Here is a 22,866-nt window from a genome sequence, read left to right on the forward strand (position 1 = left end):
GTGAGTATGAGCGCGACACACCTGTTGGGAGAAAACATCATGTTGTATGTTTATGCTCATGTCATGTCTTTTGATTTTGATTAACAATAACTTGATGTTGAATTGTTTTACGGTAAAGGCTGTAATTTGGTCGACGTGCCGTTTCTCCTGCATGCTAGCTAATGTTATGGTTCCTAATCTTTTTATTTAAGGGAAGCATTTTCTATCATTGAGAAGCCTGATTTCATGTCCAATAGAATGGTATTGAATGCATATCAATACCAGTGGAATATAACTGATGAACTGCACAAGTAGGAATGCAATAACTGCAGGACTTTTTTGCAATTTGGATACATTTTGAGCAGATTTTCAGCAGTTTCCTGTTATTTTTAGGAACCTTTAGTAAAGTTAATAGGCTTTTTAAAATTAAGTATTTTCTTCTCCCTTGTCCATTGTTCTATTAGCTCTTGAATTGGGTAAACTGCATATTGTTCTAATGCAGGACAAGGCTGTTTAGCAAGGCTGTGTCCTTTCCCTGGGAGATTGATCTGTTAAAGTTTATATCCTAATTAATAATCCAAACTTTTAAAATAAACAATTTCATCTAGTTTTTTCACAGTTTTCTTTTTAAAGTTTACACCCAAGGCCTTACAACCTCCAGTAAGCTTTGGGGACCACTAGTGGGGGTCGGACCATCCAGGTTGTGAACCAGTGACCTAACAGGTGTAGTATTTGTGTACAGACAGGAGAATTTAGCGGAGCTTCCAGCTCTGACGACACAGATTACAGCATCAGCCAGAGAAGAGCAGAGCCCCGAGAGAGACGAGGCTGAGGTGTGACAGCTGGAGAGGGGCAGAGAAACGCCCAGAAAGGTCCCCAACACAGCAAAATGAAAAAACCTAAACTAACAAATGAATAGGAAAGGAGTAAATACAGGCAGAGAGGACACTGCCACACACTTCTAGTGGGTCATATATGATTATTATTTTTGTAGGAGCTCTAGAGGTGTTTCCCAAAAGCATCATAACTGAAGACAAAATGACGGCAGATTAACGATTAACGCCTCCAATCCAAACCTGCAGGAGGGATAAAAAAAAAACGACATGCTTTGTTTGTTGTTCATTTTAAAGTCTTTACTTTTATCATGGACAATGATGTTCTTTGTTGAATGACTTTTGATGTAAAATGAATGATAAAGTTTGAATAAGAAATAACAAATGAACATGCAAATGACTTCAGTAATTGAACTGCAAGGTTCTGTCGGCGTCTTCTCCTTATTCTCGTCTAATATATTGATCTTGTCAGGTTGAAACTTTCCTGACAGGATATTTTCAGGTTCACAATCTTCTCTTTTATATATCTATTAATGGTGCATATATTGTTCACCACGTGCTTAATACTGTACCTTAAATCACACTAGAGCTAAATCAATTCGTTGTTAATTCAATTAGTTGACAGACAAAAAAATTATTTGGAAGAAATGTTGTTAATTAATTCCTTGTTTTAGTCAATTGTCAAGCAAGAATACCAAATATTCATCTGGGTCCAGCTTCTCAAATTTGAATAGGATTGTTGTTAATTGGATATCTTTGGGTTTCAGACTGCTGGTCGGTTAAAACGAGCAAAATAAAGACATCACTATAGTCAGAGGGAAATTGTGACGGCTGTTTTTCACCATTTTATTAAGTTTTATAAATGAAAGAATACATCTGTTAATCGAAAAAAATAGGAATTGATTAATGAAAGTAATTGTTAGTTGCAGGCCTGAAACAAAATGTGAGATGAATAGGCTCTTTTCACAGCAGCCATTTTGCCATGTCATAAAAATCAATTATGGTCCCATTCTATTTAGTGTGTCACAGTGAGCCAGCATGCACAATACCAGGGCACTGGCCAACCTAAATGGAACAGGGCCATAATTATGTTATTAATTATACCGGTATGTACCCTGAAATTACATGTCAAACTGGCTGATGTGAAAAAGGCCTGTAGTGTTGAGAAAAAAAGATAATTTTCCCTCAGCCCAAAACATCTTCTACCTCCAAGTGTGCGAGTTTACCTTTGCTGAAGTCCTTGGGATCAAGCGACAGGCTGTATCCAGGCAACGTCTCCAGCAGCAGCTTGTAGCAGGCCCTCCAGCCGGGCTCCGGGATGGTGGGGGCCACACACTGCATGGCTGCCACGCGCTTGAAAAATGCAGACTTGCGATGGAAGCCGATCAGTTCGTAGAGCTCGGACAGGATGCTGTAGCGTTGGATCTTCTCCTCCTCTGACAGCTGCAGTTATGGAGACAACATTAAAGTCAACTTCCACTGAAAAAATGGGTTTTGTTTACAGTTGCTTCACTTGGATATTTGAGCTTCACTGGGCAGACAGATGTGAAGAGCTGAGCTTGTGTTTACATTTATGTGCTGAAGGGGGAAAGTTTCTCCGCGCTCACCTTAAATCACAATTCATACACTGCATATATGCTACAATAAAGCCAATTTAAAATGTGATACATGTTGGACTACAGATTAAATTGGATAATGAAAAGGAATACCAAAGGCCTTTTCAGTGTGTTTAGGGGTGCTATATAAATATACAATAACAATTATTATTATTAGTAGTAGTAGTAGTAGTAGTAGTAGTAGTAGTAGTATTATTATTAGTAGTAGTAATAATAGTAGTAGTAGTAGTAGTAGTAGTAGTATCAGCATTGCAATTATTATTATTATTGTTATTAGTAGTAGTAGTAGTAGTAGTAGTAGTAGTAGTATTATTATAGTATAGTAGTAATTAGTAGTAGTAGTAGTAGTAGTAGTAGTATCAGCATTGCAATTATTATTATTATTGTTATTATTATCCCATGTCTTAAACAATATCTGCATATTCATAGATTCTGGAACTTAGTGAGAAAGAGAAGTAATTTTTAACTTGTTTGAACTTTTTTTGTGGAAAAAAAACACATCAGACACAAATTATTATTCAAAGCAGAGTATTTTCATTGATATCCAAACATATCTGGAGGCGATCTTTAACCATTCAATACTAAATATTAGTTCTCACATTTGATTGTGACATCATGCGAAGTGCTTGAAGGACTATAAAGAACTCTTTCACTTGATTGCTCTACACTTACAGTTGCACAGGTAAAAAAAAAAAAAAAAAAAAAAAAAAAAAACTGGCATGAGCCCTAAGGCACTAATTATTAAATGATAATGTTATTTCAGGTGTATCCAGATTTAAAAGCAGACACAGAGAGAGTCTGAATCACTGAACTCAGCGGGGAAGCCTGGAGGAAATGTCACTGGCTGCAGAGGTCACATGAGGAAACGAGAAGACTTAAGAGGACAAAGCTCTTGTGCTAAAGGAGAAAGGTAATGTTTTAATGATAACAAGTTCATCATTGAACTAGGATGTAAGGTGAATTATGTTTTATTAAGCTTTTTTCCTACATTCTCTACTACTCATATGAATCCCCCTGTGTTTATGGAGGATGTTCAGAGAGCGTACCTGTCCCAGGTTGATGTAAACAGCGTTCTGCAGGAACTCGGAGGCCTCCCTGGCCCTCTTCTGAATGGCCAGCACTCGGACCGCTTTCACACAGGCCTCCAGCTCGATCACGCCAGCGTTCTTATACTGCGGGAGATAAGAGGAGGAGCAAGGGGAGGCGAGGGGGGGGAGAACACCTTGGTTAATGAAAAACGAACAGTCGATGAGGGTCGCCTTGACTTCTGCAAACCACCTCATAATCAGAGGGGATGCGTTTTCATTAACATGTGAGCACCTTCATCAGTCACTGCCAATGTGGGATGACAGACAAGTGTGATAACTCCGATCCCCTGTTGCTCCTTTTTCAGGGATTTCAGGCCTCAACTCCATTTATGCTTCCATTAAAAAAAAAAACCTGATCTTCTTCTGCCGGGGCTTCACGCTGCGAGCAAGTGTGTGCATTCGTATTTTATATAAAAAAAAAATAATAATCTTGCCGTCCCTCAACCTCCCTCCACTTCCACCCCTCATTGTGTCCTTATTAAAATTCAATTAATATCTGAATGGCTATGTGTTGAGATGTAATTTAATTCTGAATGAGCTGGTTACAGGTAAAAGGGCTGAGGGAGGTCAGAGCAAAAAAGGCAATTATAATAATGAAGATAAAGCACGGGGTTGCTTCAGAAGAGTTTTTGTAGCATAATGAGCCCATTCAGCTTTCCTTAAGCATTAAGGATACTTTAATACTATTCTTTGTGACTTTGTACAAGTACAGTGGTCAAAGGGAGAGTACAAATATACCATGCCACACACTGATACATTATTCATATGGTTTTGTCTGTCAAATACTGCTTTTTATGAAGGTTTTCACTGACTAGTAAGGTTATTTTATTTCCAGAGATTACACAAGCTCTTATGCTTGTTCGTAAGTCTCCATGTAGCGTTCAGGAAATAAACAGCTGCTGTCAGCATGTAGTGGTCTGATACTACTCAAACATAGTGTTTGTCACTCAAACCTAATCAAACACTGCCCCCTGGTGACATGGATACATATTACACACATCACCTGTAGCTCCATCTCTGCCAACCAGTGGTGGTTTTGTTTAGAGAGCAATCTGAATGCAAACTCTATCATCATGTGCAGTATGATCATTTATTTATTCACTTTAAAAGTTCTGGAGTGTCAGGCACTATGGTGTCTTTATCTCTTATGTTTATCTTAACTAAAATAAAGAGAAAAATGCCTTAAAACACTTTTTGTCCAGTCAGGAGCTTCTGACTTCTCTACACCGTCTGTGGCATCACAGCCCATTTATTTCTAATGAAGATGTAAATAACTCAAAACAGGTCATGAATATAAACCAATTATATAAATATTTTAAAGGCTCAACAATTTTCTATAATAAAATGTTCTGCTGGGTTCATAAAGTTAAATGTAAGACTTTTTATGACCAGTTTAATTCAACATTTAATGCAATTTAATACTTGTTTCAGAGTCGTACTGGCCAAAATGTGAAAGTATGATTCAAGATCAAACGGGAACTTATAGACAATAATTAATTATTATCTTAATATTGTTATTTTTATATATATTTTTTTTTTTCTTTCAGAGATCCCGAGCAGTATATAACAATAAATTCTAATTAAATCAATTAATGGGACTTGGATGGTGACGGTAAACCGAGAGGAGAGAACACTACCTGCCATAAGGGGGAAGAAAACATCAATCAATTCTCAAAGGATAAAATAAATCATAGCAATCAGGAAGCTGATAATGTAGGATGAAAAATGACAGCAGGATAAATGAATAGGTTAATCAATCACTTAAAGTTATTAAATAATTTAATTTAATTGAGTTTTTTTAGCTAAAATTGGCACAAGCCCAGAGAGAGACAACACGTTTCCAGTGCTAATATAACGAGAAGTCTGATGTTGCCTCCTGCAAATCCACAAAAAACTTTTAAACTCCATTATATAACTTAAATTATTGCCTATGGCAGGCAAGAATTAAATAAAAAAAGTCTGACTTTTGCAAATTAACTTCTAATACTCTCTAATACCCCGTCTCAGTGATGTGCTTATAAGAGTTTTAGGACAACAAAGGAGCTCTATGATACAAAGGAGTAAAACATATCAGGAGAGAATTCATTGTTGGATTAAGTCTTGTTGACAATAAGAAAAAGAAAAAGAATATAAATCAGACTTACCTTTGAAGATAAAAGACATTTAACTTTAAAAAGGCAGCTCAAGACAAACTAATTGCTTTCTTTGTTTTAGTTTATTTACTGCTCTAAAATTGTGCTTTTGTCATTTATTGTGAAATACTTACTGAAAAATGCTCCATGAATTTACTTAATACAGACTAATAAAATAACTTGTAAAATCTGTTATTCCCACTATAATATCCATTTTGAAGACTTCTTTTGAATGCATCTTTACACACTAGCTCTTTTTCCTGATGGAATTGTTTATGTTCTAATGTGATTTTTCGTGAGTGTATGTTTTATGTTGTTTGTGAGCCTCTAACTTTCATATAAAGAATTTTTTTCTTCATTATGTGATATATATATTATTAACAGTCATTTAGAGTTTGACTGATACATAAAGCCAATACTAGCCTTCTATTACACATATATAATATTTGCTAGTTTGATAAGATGGACATGTTGCAATCCCTTATTGTGTATGTATCATTATTCTACATTTTGGCTGATAGTATGCACAAATGCATAATTGTTGTGAGTTTTATTGTCTCATGTACTGAATGATGGTTCGAAAAATTGCTTTTATATTTAAGATCTGGAGGGAACCCTAATATTACCCATTAGTACCTTTAATCCAAAAACAATATTGGTTGACTTTTGATGAAGGAGTTGTGTAGTTTGCGGTTACCTTTCCATAGTAGGAGATGGCCTCTTTGTATTTCTCGATGATGTCCTCAGGACTCAGGCAGTTCTTTGCTCTTCCGATCTCAGTGCTGGTGTCTGCACTAATGCCGTTGGCTGTGAGGGCTCCTACACTCAAGAGAAGACGGTTTAGGATTAGTTTGAGAAAGACAGCAGGGTGAGCGTCCTTCAGTCTGTTCCAGCACAAAAAGGAAAGGAAACAACAGGAGTGACAACAGGAAGGAGGGGAAACTTAAATCCACCAAAAACTCTTTAAAAAGGTACCGCCCTGGCTACCACCGCCACATGCACTTAATATATATGTATATACAAGTATGAAATAAGACACAGATTTACAGTGTTCAAGATGTTCACAGAACAAGACTGTTAAAAAATACAGATGATGTTGAATGAAACTCTGTGAAATATGCGTTTTAATCCTAGCTCTCCTGATGATCCCACTAAAAACTAAATGTAAATCTTAAACACCGCTACACCAAATGGTCCCGCTCTCCCTAACACCAGTAGTAAGTGTTATAATGATCATTCTGAGTCCTCTAAAATGTGATTAAGACGGTGTTCATGGCAAACGTCCCAGGCTTAGAGTTAATCTCGCACCTGAAATGTTTCAAAAGCAATTGCGAAAGGTGCATCTCTGGGCCAAATCTGATTAGAATACCAATACAAATTGAGAGCGCATCGCCTAGCAACGGGGCTGTGTCCATAGCAACACTGTGGTGCCGTCACTATGACAAACATGTGACAAACGAGATGCTGCATTGCACTAGTTTCTTAGGCTAATTTACACACGCGACATGACAAAGAGGTAAATAAAGTCCAATTACTGAGGTGATTAAAGTACAGAAAAATACACTTTCTTTTCTTTGGTTATGAAAGTGAGAGGTTAAGGAATAGTGAGCGTTCAACTAAGCAGGAATTTAAAGTATGCACCACTAGTGATGAGCTGCCACCTGCTGGTGCACCGACAGAAATGCAACGTTGTGTTCAATTTTTCCAAATATGCTAGGAAAACATTTTTAATACTTTTAATCCGGTTAATTTGTATGTAAAAAAATCAAGAGTAAAATGTGAGTTGTTAGAACATCATGGGGGCTTCGATAAATAAGGAATAGAAGCTCTTAAGGGTGACCATTTAAAAGGCATGTGATACTGATCAGCAAAAGTGTGGCTGTGAGACAGAGCAGGTACGTTAGGGGAAAAAAACAATAAAAACAAAAGGTGACTGTAAACCAACAGAGGAGAGAACACTACCTGCCATAAGAGGGGGAAAAAACATCAATCACTTCTCAAAGGATAAAATAAACCAGAACAATCAGGAGGCTGATAATGTAGGATGAAAAAATAACATCAAACACAGACTGGACCACAAGCAAACGGGCAGACTGTTCTACAAGAAGCTATGTTGGTTAGACATACTATACCTGGGTCAATGAGAACCTCCTGAGCTCCTATAGACAGAGAGAAAGAATGCAGATTCACTCCATGACGCAAGGCGCAATGTTAGCAGTGTTAGTCCCCAACAAAGTGCTTCATGGCTGCAGCAGTTCTCCTACAACATATACTAATCAAGAGTCAGGATAAACGTTTGGCATGCAATTGACTTCACCAAAATAAATGGAAAGTATTTGACATCTAGTGGATCCAGTTTTAAATGCACACAAAAGCAAAGAAGAAGAGTGTTAGCTAGTGAACGGGAACAGGAGCAAAGCCGTATACGTCTGTGAACGGGGCCAAAGCAAAATCGATTTTATCTAAAAGAACAAAATAAATATCAGTTTAAATGTTAGAACATTTTCACCATTTTACCTTACCATCAGAGAGCCCTTTCTTGCAACTGAAGCAGTTGTATTCATTTATTTTTTGCTCTAAAGCCACCAGACTCCATTGTCAAAAACAGGAATTTTACAAAGCAGAACACGGGATTTGCTGTACTACCGCTGCCACGATTAATTAGCCAGATGTAGAAGCTTTACAATTAAACAATAATGATCTCTAGCACATAAATCAATCAGTTTATAAATCATCACTTGCAACCCTAAAGTATGCGGCCCTCAGATAACATCCAAGAATCCTAAAAGCAGCTCTTTATCATTGATTATATTGAAAGCGGTACAGCGTTGTGTAGTTGCATACAAGGCATTGTTAATATAACACCGTGTTAAAAGCATGTTAATAACAGAGAGGAAAGATTCATTTATGTTTAGTTTAAACACAATCAGGAAGCCGACATCTTGCACTCTGCACACAGAGGAAGCCGTTTAGCTGAGCGAAGCTTAGCGGTGTTTGAGTCGCCAGTCAGCAGCGACACTCTCACTCCGTCACAGCTCACTCACAGACCACAGACCGTCGGTGGTTGTTATCTCATCCAACAACAACTGTGTCAATCAGTCCGCTAACAGGCCGATGTGCTCACCTGGTCTGTGGCGTTTCCCTGCGTCTGCCGGCTGGGAGATGCTCGGCTTTCGTCCTGCCTTCTTCCCCGCTGTGCCTCCGGGGTAGTGGAATATAACGGAGGCTGAACACAAACCCTCCAACGCAGCTAGAAGGGAACACATGAAAGAAGACATTGTATTCATTCTATCTCTACGTAGCGCTTATTTGTTGTTCTTTTATAGATCTTTGTAAAAGCCTCTGAAGCTCGCTGGATCATAAAAGTTCTAAAGCCTGACACTTCTAATAAACTATATATTTGACAAGGTGAATATTATTGGCTTATCAAAGATATAAAGTAGTGTATATATCCACCAATAAATAACAAGAAATTGCAGCATTGAAATACCAAAGATATGTTTGATGTAATTACATAGTTATTAAACCTGAGAGCACTGACAAGTTTATTTTTCATCTATAAATTCTTGGTACACGTTTGTCAAAAGTCTTGAATATCCACATTTTTTGGGATGTTTTTGTGTTGTACAGTACCAGTCAAAAGTTTGGACACACCTTCTCATTCAATGGTTTTTCTTTATTTTTATTTTTATTTTTTTCTACATTGTAGATTAATATTGAAGACATCCAAACTATGAAGGAACACATATGGAATTATGTGGTAAACAAACAAATGCTCAACAAACCAGAATATGTTTTATATTTTACATTCTTCAAAGTAGTTGAATGAGAAGGTGTGTCCAAACTTTTGACTGGTACTGTATGTGTTTGGAAAAAACAAACTATGAAACATTGATACTGGTATTGTTGACCATAAAAGTCCAGTATCGGCCAGACGCTGATACATTATGTGAAAGAACAACACTAAACTAATTCTAGCCTTGCAAGTCCTATTTTACAGAAATAAACCAATATTTTCCCGACTTACCACCCAGCCAGAGGAAGTCATTGACGCCCCTGAGCAGCTCCACGGACATGTGGTAGTGGACCAGGGCGTCCTGCAGCATGCCTGCCTGGAGACACAAGTCCCCGACATGCTTCCTCATCCGCCCCTGGCAACGCTTTTTATAATGCCTGAGAGAGAGCAGCGGGGAAAGGGGAGCAGAACATGTTAAGATAACAGCAGGGTGATTTTAGGATTTTAAATTGATTTTGGTTGATTCATATTGGCGACTTTCCTTTTTCGTCTATTTTTTTTGTACAAAAACAGCTCTGACTTGCTGCTATTGTCATTTCTTATGTCAGCAGGGAGCCAGGAGAGCAAACTAGAGTGAATCTTATCAGTCAGCTACAGAAGGGGATGTATGGAGTGGGAAAGCACAAGCAAAGGGGAAGCAACCAAACAAGGAGAGAGCACGAGTCGACCTACAACTCTGCACAATGACACGGGGACTAGGAAAGGAACAACTTCACCAGGATACAGAGGAAATGTAACGGTTTCAGGGGAAATTGCAAACTCTATTTTGCAAGATATTTGCGAATTCTAAGAGACTGGGAAGGTCTTGTGAAGACAGTAAGACATGGACAACATTTTTCTCAGCTGTGCAGAAGCAGAGAAAAAAAAAAACTCTAATCTGGGAAATCTATAAAATACATTTGGCAGATAAATAATAAAGGCTACTTACAGGAGTAAAACGAAAACGAAAAGGAGGCTGCTCTTAAGGGAGTCATGAAAAAATAACCACAGCAATTAAACTGGATCTTTGGACATGGATGCCACTATCAAATTCATGTTTTTTATAAGTGGCTGCAGTGCTGTGCCAAGCTGGAAGGTAACGTATCGTCTCATGAATAAAGATCCATGACCCATGGCTGCCGTGTCGCTCCAGCATCTGCAGCCAAAATCTGCACCGTCTCAATCCAAATGTTCTCCTGAAGCTGCTGTGTTCAGTGTGTCCAAACTATCAGCTCCTCCGTTAAAAAAGGACCATAACAGTGTGTTTTAATGTTTCAGCACATAAATATGAGTTAATTTGAAATGCAAATACTGTGGATTTTATAATGTATCGATTATCGTCAACACTTTATTTAACTTTATTTTACAGTTCGTAATCTCACAATTATTTCCAAGAAGATTCCTGGAAAAAAGTTTTTCCCCTTATTAATTATAAATAAATGTAGGTTTTTAAATTGGAGCTTTTCTTTTAAGTAAATTCATATTTTCCCCTATAATTGGTACAAAATTCCGTACTTCTTTCCAGGAAACTTCCAAGGAAATGATTGCGAAATTAAGGACCAATGAAACAATGCGTTACAAGTTTACCGTTCCCTCTATCAAAACACAAACAAATACTGGTTTGCATGTTTCCTTTTATTGCGAAACACTCTTCTTGTTTTATCTTCATTATTTATTTTATATTATATATTTAAAATCATATAATTACATTTGAATGTATATTGTTTAACTTCAAGCCTCTTATGAAATGGATGGTTGTGATGAGTCTATATTCATTTTATGCAATTCAAGCATTCATTCTGTGTGTATATTGAAACCTGCGGAGGAGCGATGAGTTTGGCTTGGAGTCATGAGCAAATGCACAACAGCACAGAGGTCTGGCATTTATCTGTCAGGGGCACAGCTGAAGCTGGTGGGAAAGGTATGGGTTAACTAAACTTATGAGTCTAACATCTCACCTTTTCACACCCAACAATAAACTCACAGGACAGTATGAGAGAAGAAAAAAAAAAAGAAAACAGAATAAAGACACATAAACCAAGGTGAACAAACGGAAATGAACGCAGCAAAAATCAAAAAGACAGATTTTTGAGAGGAGAATTTTTGAGCAGGCAAGGCTGATATGTAACGAGCAATTTGACTCAGAAACAAACACACACAATAATGCATCACATCACATTAACTGGCTGCAGAGATCATTCAAGCATGTGTGGATTTTGGTGGAGAGAACACAACAACTCACCTGCTATCCGTGTCCAAACCCACAAAGTCCTTCTTCTCAAAGGGCACACAGAGCAGCGGTATCTTGTCGCCTGACTTGTCTGTGGCCCGGTCAAGCCTCTTGGACTCCAGAACAATAAATATGGACTCCACAAAGTCGTCCACTCTCTTCTCCACATCAGGGCAGTCTTCGAAGCTCGGGTAGAAGGCCACGTCCGTCCGCTGCTGCTCTGCAATGTCTCCCTGCAGCCCGAACACCAGCAAACGGGAATCGTACAGCGTGGAGCTGTACACCTCCTTCTGGCCGTGGAAGCGCTCCGAGGTCTGGGGCCACTCTTTGGCCGAGGCGCAGGTGGTGATGGAGATGAGGCCCACCACCTTGCGGTGCGTCTGGAAGTCTCCCCACTCGTTGTTTTCCGGCAGGTAGTGGTGGCGGTAGCGGATGTAGAGGAGGCGCTGCGAGTCCCTGATGCTCACCTGGCTCACGCTGGCGATGCGTTTGTAGATCTTGAAGAACTGGTCCTCGGGGACGATGCCCACCGGCTGGACCACCACTAGAACCGTCTGGTGGTCCTCGGCACACTGCATGTAGTCTGGCACGCTCATCTTCACATGTGGCTTCATGGGGCAGAAAAACAGAAACATGAACAGAACTGATCATATTGGCAAATTCTCCAGAGCAAACTGATACAGATACTGCTGTATTCAAATGTACATTTCTCTCACCTCCATTGTGTGGTGTTGTAGGAAGACGTTTAGGGGTAAATATTTTAAAACCTAGGCACATGAAATAATAAAACTATCAGCATGGAGTCTAATGAGAGTGGCTGAGAAAAAAAATGTTTTCTTTGTGGCACATACGATTCAAAATAATATACTTATTTAACAGACAGACAGACAGACAGACAGACAGACCCTCATGGTTTTATAAAGACACCAAAAATGCAGCTGCAGTGGACAAACATTTCAATCATGTTCCTTCAATTACAAAATGACAGGTTACCTCACCACTCAATATTAAACAAGACATTCTGGCTTCTCTTAAAGGCCTGGCAAATAAATCCTTTCCTGAAGCACAACTCAAGTTTTTCATAGTCATCAAGCCAAAATAAATCAACATGAATGGAAGTCATTTTACTAAAGAATATATCACTTATGTCCTCGTAGATAGAACAGTAAAACAAAAGTGCACCTTGTCCTCAGATTATATTTATAATTAAACCACAAACCATGTTTAGTTCATATATACTCCCTCTGAATCCACACTAACAAACATTAGCTGTGTGCAGTGTGCAGTGTTTTGTGTGTGTAGTGTTTGTGTGCAGTGTTTGTGTGCAGTGTGCAGTGTTTGTGTGCAGTGTTTGTGTTTGTGTGTAGTGTTTGTGTGCAGTGTGTTTATGTTTGTGTGCAGTGTTTAGTGTGCAGTGTGTTTATGTTTGTGTACAGTGTGTTTATGTTTGTGTGCAGTGTTTAGGGTTTGTGTGCAGTGTGCAGTGTGCAGTGTGTAGTGTTTGTGTTTATGTTTGTGTGCAGTGTGTTTATGTTTGTGTGCAGTGTTTGTGTGCAGTGTGCTGTGTTTGTGTGCAGTGTTTATGTTTGTGTGCAGTGTGTTTATGTTTGTGTGCAGTGTTTGTGTTTAGTGTTTAGTGTTTATGTTTGTGTGCAGTGTTTGTGTGCAGTGTGTTTATGTTTGTGTGCAGTGTGTTTATGTTTGTGTGCAGTGTGTTTATGTGTGTGTGTGTGTGTGTGTGTGCAGTGTTTAGTGTGCAGTGTGTTTATGTGTGTGTGCAGTGTGGTTATGTTTGTGTGCAGTGTTTGTGTGCAGTGTGTTTATGTTTGTGTGCAGTGTGTTTATGTTTGTTTGCAGTGTGTAGTGTTTGTGTTTATGTTTGTGTGCAGTGTGTTTATGTTTGTGTGCAGTGTGTTTATGTTTGTGTTTATGTTTGTGTGCAGTGTGTTTATGTTTGTGTGCAGTGTGTTTTTATGTGTGTGTGCAGTGTGTAGTGTGTAGTGTTTGTGTTTATGTTTGTGTGCAGTGTGTTTTTATGTGTGTGTGCAGTGTGTAGTGTGTAGTGTTTGTGTGCAGTGTGTTTGTGTTTGTCTTCAAAACATCCTCTGACGTGTGAATGAAGAAGTGCTTCTTGGAGCCCAGCTCCTCCTTCATAACAAACACCTCCTGCTGCTGCCTCTGCTGCATAAACACCACCATGACAACATAAACCCCTGTGATCATAATATATCAAACAGAAACATGTTAAGACATAATGTCGTCTGAAAACATCAGTCAGCTAGCTTAGCTTAGCTAGCTGGCCCATGTATTGGATGCTAATGACAGCCACACAGCCACAAAGCAGAATTAAATAATAAAGTAATGATTGCAAATATCAGATCAGGTCGTTTGCTTCTGTCTTTCACTCCACAGTCTTTAATATGCATCATTTACTCACCTTCTCTTGGCAGTAAAGCTGTCAGAAAGAACAACTTCCTTAGTCCTGCAACACCACGACGTCACATCCGGTGGCTGTTTTCAAAGTAAAAGTGTGTGATGCTACAGCGCAGAAGAACAATTGAGGTTATGAGATATTTTGTTTGTTTAACTGAATGAATACCTCTGTCTGAGTCACTACAATATATTTTTTTTGTATATTGTTCATAGAAGCACACAATATTCAAATAAAGCCCGATGTTTTGCTTTTAGTTTGAAATCAGGATCGTTGTTTCCGGTTGTAGCTCGGTAACTCGACGTTCTTCTTCTTCTTCTGCAAAAGAAGTAGTCTAATGTGTTACATTCGCGCCACCTACAGGACAAATGTGGTACTGCAACTGAGCAAACATTGATACACTTTGCTCTTCAAATGTACTGATTAATTAATTACTGATTAATGTGAATTTGAATAAATATTGAATATGAATGTCCTCATATTAGACAATCTTATTAAACTAGTTTTTATGCATTTAAGTTTAAACCTACAATTTAGATCTGTTTGTACAAACCTGCTGTCATATTTTATCATATACAGAATACATTAATGATAAAGTCTGTGCATGACAAATGAGGTACTGCAACTGAGCAAACATTGATACACTTTGCTCTTCAAATGTACTGATTAATGAATTACTGATTAATGTGAATTTGAATAAATACTACTAGTCACCAGAAGTCATAAGTGCATCTCCTTTTCTTAAACAAGCATCTAAGAGCATAAACCAGAGCAAAAGTACAGAAACAGCAAAAGAATACAATAAGTGAAACAGACTAATACGAATACAATAAGTGCAACAGACTAATATGAATACAATAAGTGCTAAGTGGAAGGCTCAGGGTAGTACTTTTTATGCATTTAAGTTTAAACCTACAACTTAGATCTGTTTGTACAAACCTGCTGTCATATTTTATCATATACAGAACACATTAATGATAAAGTCTGTGTCCTTTAGTTAAAGAAAAACGTGAGGCATACATGCAGCATTGCTATAAATGTACTGACACTGCAGATCCAGAGTGTGGAATATGTCCTAATGTGACTTGCAAATTAGAAATGACTCTCTTTTGGGTGTGCAAATGTCCCCGCACTATGTTGGTAAATTCTCCATTAAAACAGCGACGATGAACATAGAAAAAATAATACATTTTAACTAAGCAATTTTTTTATTTTATATTGGATTATACATTCAAGATGCCAGAGTTGATTTAAACATACTTTTTTTTCTGGTTAGGTCCCATGGATGAATAAAAAAATAAATAAACATCCAGACATGTAGATTCAACTCCATTTTATTCATTTTTGTTCACCCATAAATCATTTTTTCACAATCTTCTTGGAAGACAACAGCATTTTATTCCCTATTTTATTTTTTTTGTTCTTTTTTTTTTTTGGCCAAAGGTAATTGGTCCAAAAGCAAAGCAGGAGCTCAAGAGAGAGACATGGAATGTCTAAAACATGATTCATAATGAATAAACATCAATAACAGGCAAACATCTACAACCATCACCTTACAAAAAACAGTGCACAAACATTGTGTGCGAAGGCTTTACCCAAACTGCAACACATTTTTAAAGCAGGGGGGTTGACAGAAGTAACGAGTAAGAGAAGGAAACCATGTTGTTCTCGATTAAAAAAAACAAAAGTAACCCAAAACATGAACATTATATATAACTGAACGAATACACATACATATAAGTGACTGCAAATAAGTGAAGCCTTCATTTTTCCCATGTGGTTAGGGTTACTTTTAAACACAACAGCTTCAACCTTTATGTCCGTGTTCAGAATGAGGCAGGTTTTCAGTGCATAGTCACATTACTGCATCTTCATGCCCAAGGACAGTCAGCCAAACGGAAACATTGAATAAACAGGAGGAATGACAGGCTACGAGGTGGAACGCTAGAAGACTCACATAGCTTCAGTCTTATCAGTTACAATCCATGTGGAATGAAGTGTTTGCCGTCAGTCAGTCCTCAAACAAAGCTTCTAAATTATGCAGATTATGGAAAACGTAGAAGATGGCAGGTAAGTGCTAATACCACAGTGAAAATCCACCATTACAGATATATATGTTGGCACCGAACGTGAAAGGAATGTGTCCGTCCTGCTCCACTGGGTGCTGAAATTAAGCAGCTAACTACTGAAATGTTCAACCACTGAATACCAAGCGTTTAATAACTTTGGTCCATTGGTGACCATCGTCACAAATCTAAAGAGAGACAACTGTCTCCTTATTTGGATTTTTCATATTCTATTCATATAACTATTATTTGACCTGTTCAATTATGTTTCCTGTAAATCAGATTTCCTCTCATTAAGATATAATGTTTCCACACTGAACAATATGCTGCTTGGGGAATACTGAATCCGTTTTTTGTTGCCTATGCAGTAAAATGTACATAAATAGATGAATGGAATGTGTTTATTTCAACTGCAGTATGTTAATAATACCTCATACAATACATGGGGAACAACCTTATTGTACTACAACCGTTCACAAATGATTACTTAAAGAAACTGTGTACCATTTAGGGGAATATATTGGCGGAAATGGAATATATTATTAATAGGTAGGTTTTCTAGAGTGTATAATCACTTTGTGGTTTCATTACCATAGAATAAGCTGTTTGTATCTAACAGGTCCTCTTCACAGAGCCAGACGCCGTGTTTCTACAGTAGCCTAGAGCGGACAAACCAAACACTGACTCTAGAGATCGCCATTTGCGTTTTTCGTATCAGCCACCTAAATGTTTAACACAAGGGAGAAGTTTCAGTTGGCTGCAATCTGATATTTTATGTATATTATTAGGGAATATATTATTGGCTGATGGTAAAGTACACTGATACCTTACTAAACTACTGTTTACAGGTGAATATTGCCAATATATTCTTAAGAAGTTTGTAGATTATGTGCCTTTTTTTGATTTTTCTTTGTTAGACATTAACACCACTTAGCTTAAAGGCACCCTTTGGATTTTTTGATCACTAGTAGCGCTACTGACAGAAGGTTTTACAAATAGGTCCTTGCTTTGTTCGCTTTGTTCATTTTGTTCACACAGGCGATACACAGTCCTGCCAGCCTACACAGAGTGACAGTTGATGGCGGTAACGAGCAAAGAAGAGTAACAGTGAGAGTAACAGTGTGTTCAAAAAGTCAGAGAGGAAGAAGAAAAATGGATGTAAACAATACACGTTTTTTAAATGTATTTTTTAAATCAGCTTTGCAAATGTAAGGAAGGAAAATGTACCCAAGATGCTTGAATGTGTGTTTACAACAAAAAAAATAGAGCATACCTTTAATGTGTAACAGCACTAGCTTGTGGCTCAATTTAAGTAATTTGTACTTTTAATATTTGTCAAAAAATGTTTTGAGTTGTGTTGGCATTTACGCCCCTCGAAACAGATCAGATGGGTACAAAAACGTCAAGGGTTCCCACTTCAGAACCAAACCTTTTCTCAAATATTGCATGAAGTGACCAATGGACCAAAATTACAAAAAGCTGTCTACGCAAAAACAGTTTTTTTTCAGCAGCCATAAGTCTCACGATTAATTAGGTTTAAGGACGTTACAGTCCTTGCTACTTCCCAGTGCATTTGCATCCACGTGAAGTAAAAAATAATGTGTGCGGTCATGTACAAACATGGGAACTCGAAGGCTACCGAACCAAAAAAAGACGAGAAAAGTAGTTTAAGACTGAGTGATGATTGTGTGCGTTTGGTCTGCAGAGGATCAGAAAGTTTCTGGGTTGAACGTTGTCATCCAGTGGATTAGTTTAATCTCCAGCGATCATGTGGCCGCGGCCAAAATTAGTCAACCTAATTACCGCACATTTAGACGCCCCGCTGATTCCTAGTGGACTAGGAGCACTTAGTAACACTAGTCTGCCAGAACAGGCGGAAAAAAGGTCAGAAAGAAATCAAACAAGAAAAAGAAACAGATTAAGAGTTAGTCTAATGGTGCAGTAAGGGGAATGTGTGTCTTCTGATTAGTTAGATATTTGGCATTCTTCTTTATGGCATTGAAAGTGAGTGGATACTGCCGGTGGTGCAGAGAGAGACTGGATACAGGGCCTCCTTTAGGGCACAGGGTGTGGTTGGGGGGGGGAAATGGGGTTAAGACCGAAAATCACACTCATGCCTTTCCTCACGCCTGCTTCAGAAATTGGTCCACTGTATCCGCCTCCACCGCATCGGAAAACATCTCGTAGTCCTGTGGAGAGGAAGAGGCTCAATCAGCAAACAGAGATACTCTGATATGACAGCTGCATGGGGTTGCAAAGGGTCAGTCAGTGTTCCAGAAGGACAATTTCTTCACTGAAAACATAAGAGTTCATGTATGTAAATCAATTTACAGTGTTAATAACATTTCTGGGCACAAGATGACTATTATTATTATTATGATCTAAACCTGTAAGTACAGTTTTTGGCTAGTTGGGGGCACAAAACACAGAAATTATCACTTTTTTATTAGGAAATGTGAACTTGTTGGAAAACAGCTGCTTATTTACACATCTGGAGCAACATTATTTATCATTTAGAGTTGCGTTTCTGACCATCTGATGATTTTCAATTCAGTGTTCACTCTCGTTTAGCTCTGATTTTGGTCTCAACCAGCTCCTGTTTGGCCGATAAATGCTCTGTATTCAGCAGCTAACCTTTTCCATCTGCGGACTGATAGTGTACACAGGTTTTAAGAGCTTCTGTACTCTCATTTCATATCTTTGGCATTTCAATACTCAATTTCTCGATGGTTATCTGCCATTATTTCTGCTGATTCTGATTCCGATACAGTACCGGCGACTTTTCTGACTAGACTGCTGCAGAGTATGTGTACGCGTGCTTCCCTCACCCCACAGTACTGGTCCTCGTTGAAAAGCTGTGGAGGAACGGCGGCGGGGTTTCCTGCTTTGCTTCTCATTTCGTCACACACATCCCTGCCCACAGAGATGTCGATGAGCTCGTACTGGATGCTTTTACTGTCAAGGATTCGCATCACTTCTGCCTGTTGGGACTTTACCTAAAGAAATAAAAAAAAAGAATGTACTCAAGCTCAGCATAACCAATCAGAACCAGTCAACAACCCTGAGCATTTCATATGGTGACAGCTGCCCTTACAACTCAAATCCTACTTTCATTTAGTGCATTTCTGTAAACTGAGTGCAGCAAACGACTAATATTTTTTATTTTATTGTATAATATGTGTATTTATTATCTGTTATGTCATGGGGTTAGTCAAGAGCAGACGGAGGCCTTCAAACTGTTCAAACTGTTGAAATATCATGCTTCCTCAAAGGCAGGGACATTTACAAAAAACTTTCAAAGCACAGTGCTGTAAAAAACATATAATGATAATCATTTTTGAGGCTGTGCCTTTAAAAAACAGTGGCTTTATCTGGATCCTGGGTGATGATTAATAGACCTCGGGGGAACACGATGCTATCTGTGTGGGCGAATGAGGAAGTTGGGAGGGGGTTTTGTAAAGTGACCACACCTAAAGAACTGAAAACAGACAAGCTGGCGTTTAGTTGGCCATTTCCTGAAACTAAAAAGGGGAATTATTTGTAGAAAGCTTCTCTGTATCGTGTGAAGTACAAAGTTATAGCAGTTAAGAAAGTATCTTAAACTGAACACAACATGTTTAAAAGCGAGCAATTACATTTGTTATATGACATCCAGGTAAGATATGTCTGAGCCAAGTGAGTGGAAAACCTTCTTGCAGTGCTGCATGTATATTATTTATTTAACTTTCTGATATGTGATACTGTTGCAGAACAATCCGTAAGATGCATAAAGAGAGGGAACACATTTTAAACTTAATTAAACTATTTAAAAAGTGAGTGAGTATAAAAAGGGATTTGTACATGAGAATGTTTTTCTTTTTGGAGGAGGAGGGATGGTCTTCCATTAGTCTAAATAAACAAATTAAATAGATTTTCCTTCGTGAATCTGCTCTGGCTCTGTTTTTTTTGTTTTTTTTAAACATAGGAAAAAAGAGACAGAATGCTTTGATAGGATAAAATAAAATAAATAGACAGAATAATGTGGCCGTGCAGCTGGTGATGAAGCCATCAGAGATACTTGTTGTCATTGGCTTTGTAACCAAAAACACAATCTTCCTCTGGCTTCAACAGCAAACCAGAAAATCAGCAGGTTACCCAGCAGCACACGAGAGGTTAAACACTTAGTGCACGTCACTGGACTTTTTCCACAACATGATGAATTCCTCACGTCTAATAGGTTCCAGATGTTCAGCCCTGTGCTTTGCCATACACTGTTCATACTGTTGCAACAAATTATTCCTACAAGATGTTGTCAGTTTATCAAAGTCCGCAGACTGTTCTGGATGTCAACCGGTTAGAATCGATTCCTCCTGATGTATTCTATGGAATACTGTAACAAAACTTCATTACAAAGTCAAACTATTTAAGAATATCCTGCTTAAAACTAACAAATACAAACAATTATTGACTCTTCCTAATTTAAAAGGGTCCACTGATCAATTCGGCTCACACATAAACTACCATGCAGCTCTTACTTGAGTTACTTTTCACATTTGAGTCATGGTTTTAATGATCACTTACCAATAAACTACAGTAACTAGAACAAAGAAATTAAGAAAATGACCTACATACAGTACCAGTCAAAAGTTTGGACACACCTTCTCATTCAATGTTTCTTCTTTATTTTTATTTTTATTTTATATATATTTTTATTTTATATAATATTTTGGATATACCTTCAGTACCAGTCAAAGTTTGGACACACCTTCTCATTCAACTACTTTGAAGAATGTAAAATATAAAACATATTCTGGTTTGTTGAGCATTTGTTTGTTTACCACATAATTCCATATGTGTTCCTTCATAGTTTGGATGTCTTCAATATTAATCTACAATGTAGAAAACAATAAAAATAAAAAGAAAAACATTGAATGAGAAGGTGTGTCCAAACTTTGGACTGCTACTGTATAAATACACGATTAACAATGATCCAATGGTATAACACTGACAATAGCCACTCTGCATTATGATTATTTATTACTTTTGATAGGCTACTTTTACTAAGATTTGTAGCAAATACTTCTGATATTATTTTTTAATCTGGAATGCAGGACTTTTACTTGCAATTTTTTTAACTTCCTTAAGTAAATCATTTTTTTTACCACTGTTGTTGTAAAGTAAAATATATATAAAAAATATATATACAGTACCAGTCAAAAGTTTGGACACACCTTCTCATTCAACTACTTTGAAGAATGTAAAATATAAAACATATTCTGGTTTGTTGAGCATTTGTTTGTTTACCACATAATTCCATATGTGTTCCTTCATAGTTTGGATGTCGTCAATATTAATCTACAATGTAGAAAAAAAAATAAAAATAAAAATAAAGAAAAACCATTTAATGTGAAGGTGTGTCCAAACTTTTGACTGGTACTGTATATATATATATATATATATATATATATATATATAAATATATAAATATATATATATATATAAAAATAAAAATAAAAATAAAATAAAAAAACATTGAATGTGAAGGTGTGTCCAAACTTTTGACTGGTACTGTATATATATAAATATAATAAATATATATAAAATAAAAAAAATAAAATAAAAATAAAAATAAAGAAAAAACATTGAATGAGAAGATATGTCCAAACTTAGAATATATAGAATATTAAATTCTCAAAAGCAAGTGAATTTAATGTATTCTGCCACATATTGGTGGTAAAATTACTTACCTTTATCATTTAATTTGCAATAATCAAGAAAACCTTAAATTGACAGATTTTTTACATGCAGTCTACACTTGTAGCCTTATGTACCAAAATGACATCATGATGGTGTTATTATTTAACATGCATTAAAGTTCATATTTCTGCAAAAGAACCAAACCTGCTCACCTGTGCAAGTCTTTTAACAGGTGATAACTTTTTTATCATAATGAAGCATGCATGCACATAATGCTGACGTGACAGTAATGATAGAAATGGAGGCTGACTTGCACAGGCCCTCTGCACACTCAGTGAGGAGGAAGCAGACCAGCTGATAGGTGTGTCTGCAGGACCGAGGATTCAGAGCTGCTGCACCCGGACCTCCACACACAATCCCCGGCCACTGGACTCACCGTGCGGGAGGCAGTCACGGTGGTGTAGTAGAGTTTGATGCCCATGGCTGCAGGTACAGAGCTCTCCTGGTGTGAGTAGATGTCTCTCTCCGTCTCTCTCGCCTGAGTCAAGTTGCACAGTTATCTATTACAGGCTGTGGAAGCTTGATTTCAAAATAAAAGACGTGGATTTTCACAATAAGGGGGTTTCAAGTGTGTTTAAATACAATCACATGCCTACATGTACAGTACCAGTCAAAAGTTTGGACACACCTTCTCATTCAATGTTTTTTCTTTATTTTTGTTTTTATTTTATATATTTATTATTATATATTATATATATATATTTATATATATATATATATATATATATATACAGTACCAGTCAAAAGTTTGGACACACCTTCTCATTCAATGTTTTTTCTTTATTTTTATTTTTATTTTATTTTATTTTTATTTTATATATGTACAGTACCAGTCAAAAGTTTGGACACACCTTCTCATTCAATGTTTTTTCTTTATTTTTATTTTTATTTTATATATATTTTTATTTTATATATATATATATATAGTCAGTAAACGTTTACACACCTTCTCATTCAATACTTTGAAGAATTTATATATA

General features: G+C 37.3%; 2 protein-coding genes across 4 annotated transcripts in view; both read right to left on the bottom strand.

Annotated features, from left to right (window-relative positions):
- The window catches only part of trappc9 (trafficking protein particle complex subunit 9), a 179,408-nt gene extending 165,269 nt beyond the window's left edge, over window positions 1–14,139 (bottom strand). Inside the window, exons 1-9 of one of the 3 annotated variants that reach the window (XM_054605756.1) lie at window positions 14,091–14,129; window positions 12,370–12,420; window positions 11,666–12,261; window positions 9,676–9,821; window positions 8,773–8,898; window positions 7,781–7,807; window positions 6,346–6,467; window positions 3,475–3,600; window positions 2,039–2,255 (exon numbers count right to left, since the gene is read on the bottom strand). In XM_054605756.1, the coding sequence (XP_054461731.1) occupies window positions 2,039–2,255; window positions 3,475–3,600; window positions 6,346–6,467; window positions 7,781–7,807; window positions 8,773–8,898; window positions 9,676–9,821; window positions 11,666–12,261; window positions 12,370–12,375 (1,366 nt within the window). In that variant the 5' untranslated portion in view covers window positions 12,376–12,420; window positions 14,091–14,129. Of the gene's footprint in view, window positions 1–2,038; window positions 2,256–3,474; window positions 3,601–6,345; window positions 6,468–7,780; window positions 7,808–8,772; window positions 8,899–9,675; window positions 9,822–11,665; window positions 12,262–12,369; window positions 12,421–14,090 lie in introns of all 3 variants that reach the window. The other 2 variants (XM_054605757.1, XM_054605758.1) reach the window with 2 other exon arrangements.
- A 1,181-nt stretch (window positions 14,140–15,320) lies between these two features.
- Window positions 15,321–22,378, bottom strand: sh3bgrl3 (SH3 domain binding glutamate-rich protein like 3). The gene is made up of 3 exons (XM_054605968.1): window positions 22,263–22,378; window positions 18,979–19,146; window positions 15,321–18,339 (listed from the first exon to the last, which is right to left on the bottom strand). The coding sequence occupies exons 1-3, from the start codon at window positions 22,305–22,307 to the stop codon at window positions 18,274–18,276; spliced, it is 279 nt and encodes a 92-aa protein (XP_054461943.1). The 5' UTR covers window positions 22,308–22,378; the 3' UTR covers window positions 15,321–18,273.
- Window positions 22,379–22,866: the final 488 nt, after the last annotated feature.

Source organism: Anoplopoma fimbria, chromosome 10 (assembly GCF_027596085.1).
Source record: "Anoplopoma fimbria isolate UVic2021 breed Golden Eagle Sablefish chromosome 10, Afim_UVic_2022, whole genome shotgun sequence".
NCBI lineage: Eukaryota > Metazoa > Chordata > Actinopteri > Perciformes > Anoplopomatidae > Anoplopoma > Anoplopoma fimbria.

Coding starts and splice junctions, on each gene's coding strand:
- sh3bgrl3 (XM_054605968.1), bottom strand. CDS start 22,307: ATGGGCATCAAACTCTACTACACCACCGTGACTGCCTCCCGCACG. Junction 19,147..22,262: donor CCGTGACTGCCTCCCGCACG/GTGAGTCCAGTG, acceptor TTATTTCTTTAG/GTAAAGTCCCAACAGGCAGA. Junction 18,340..18,978: donor ACGAGGACCAGTACTGTGGG/GTGAGGGAAGCA, acceptor TCCTCTCCACAG/GACTACGAGATGTTTTCCGA.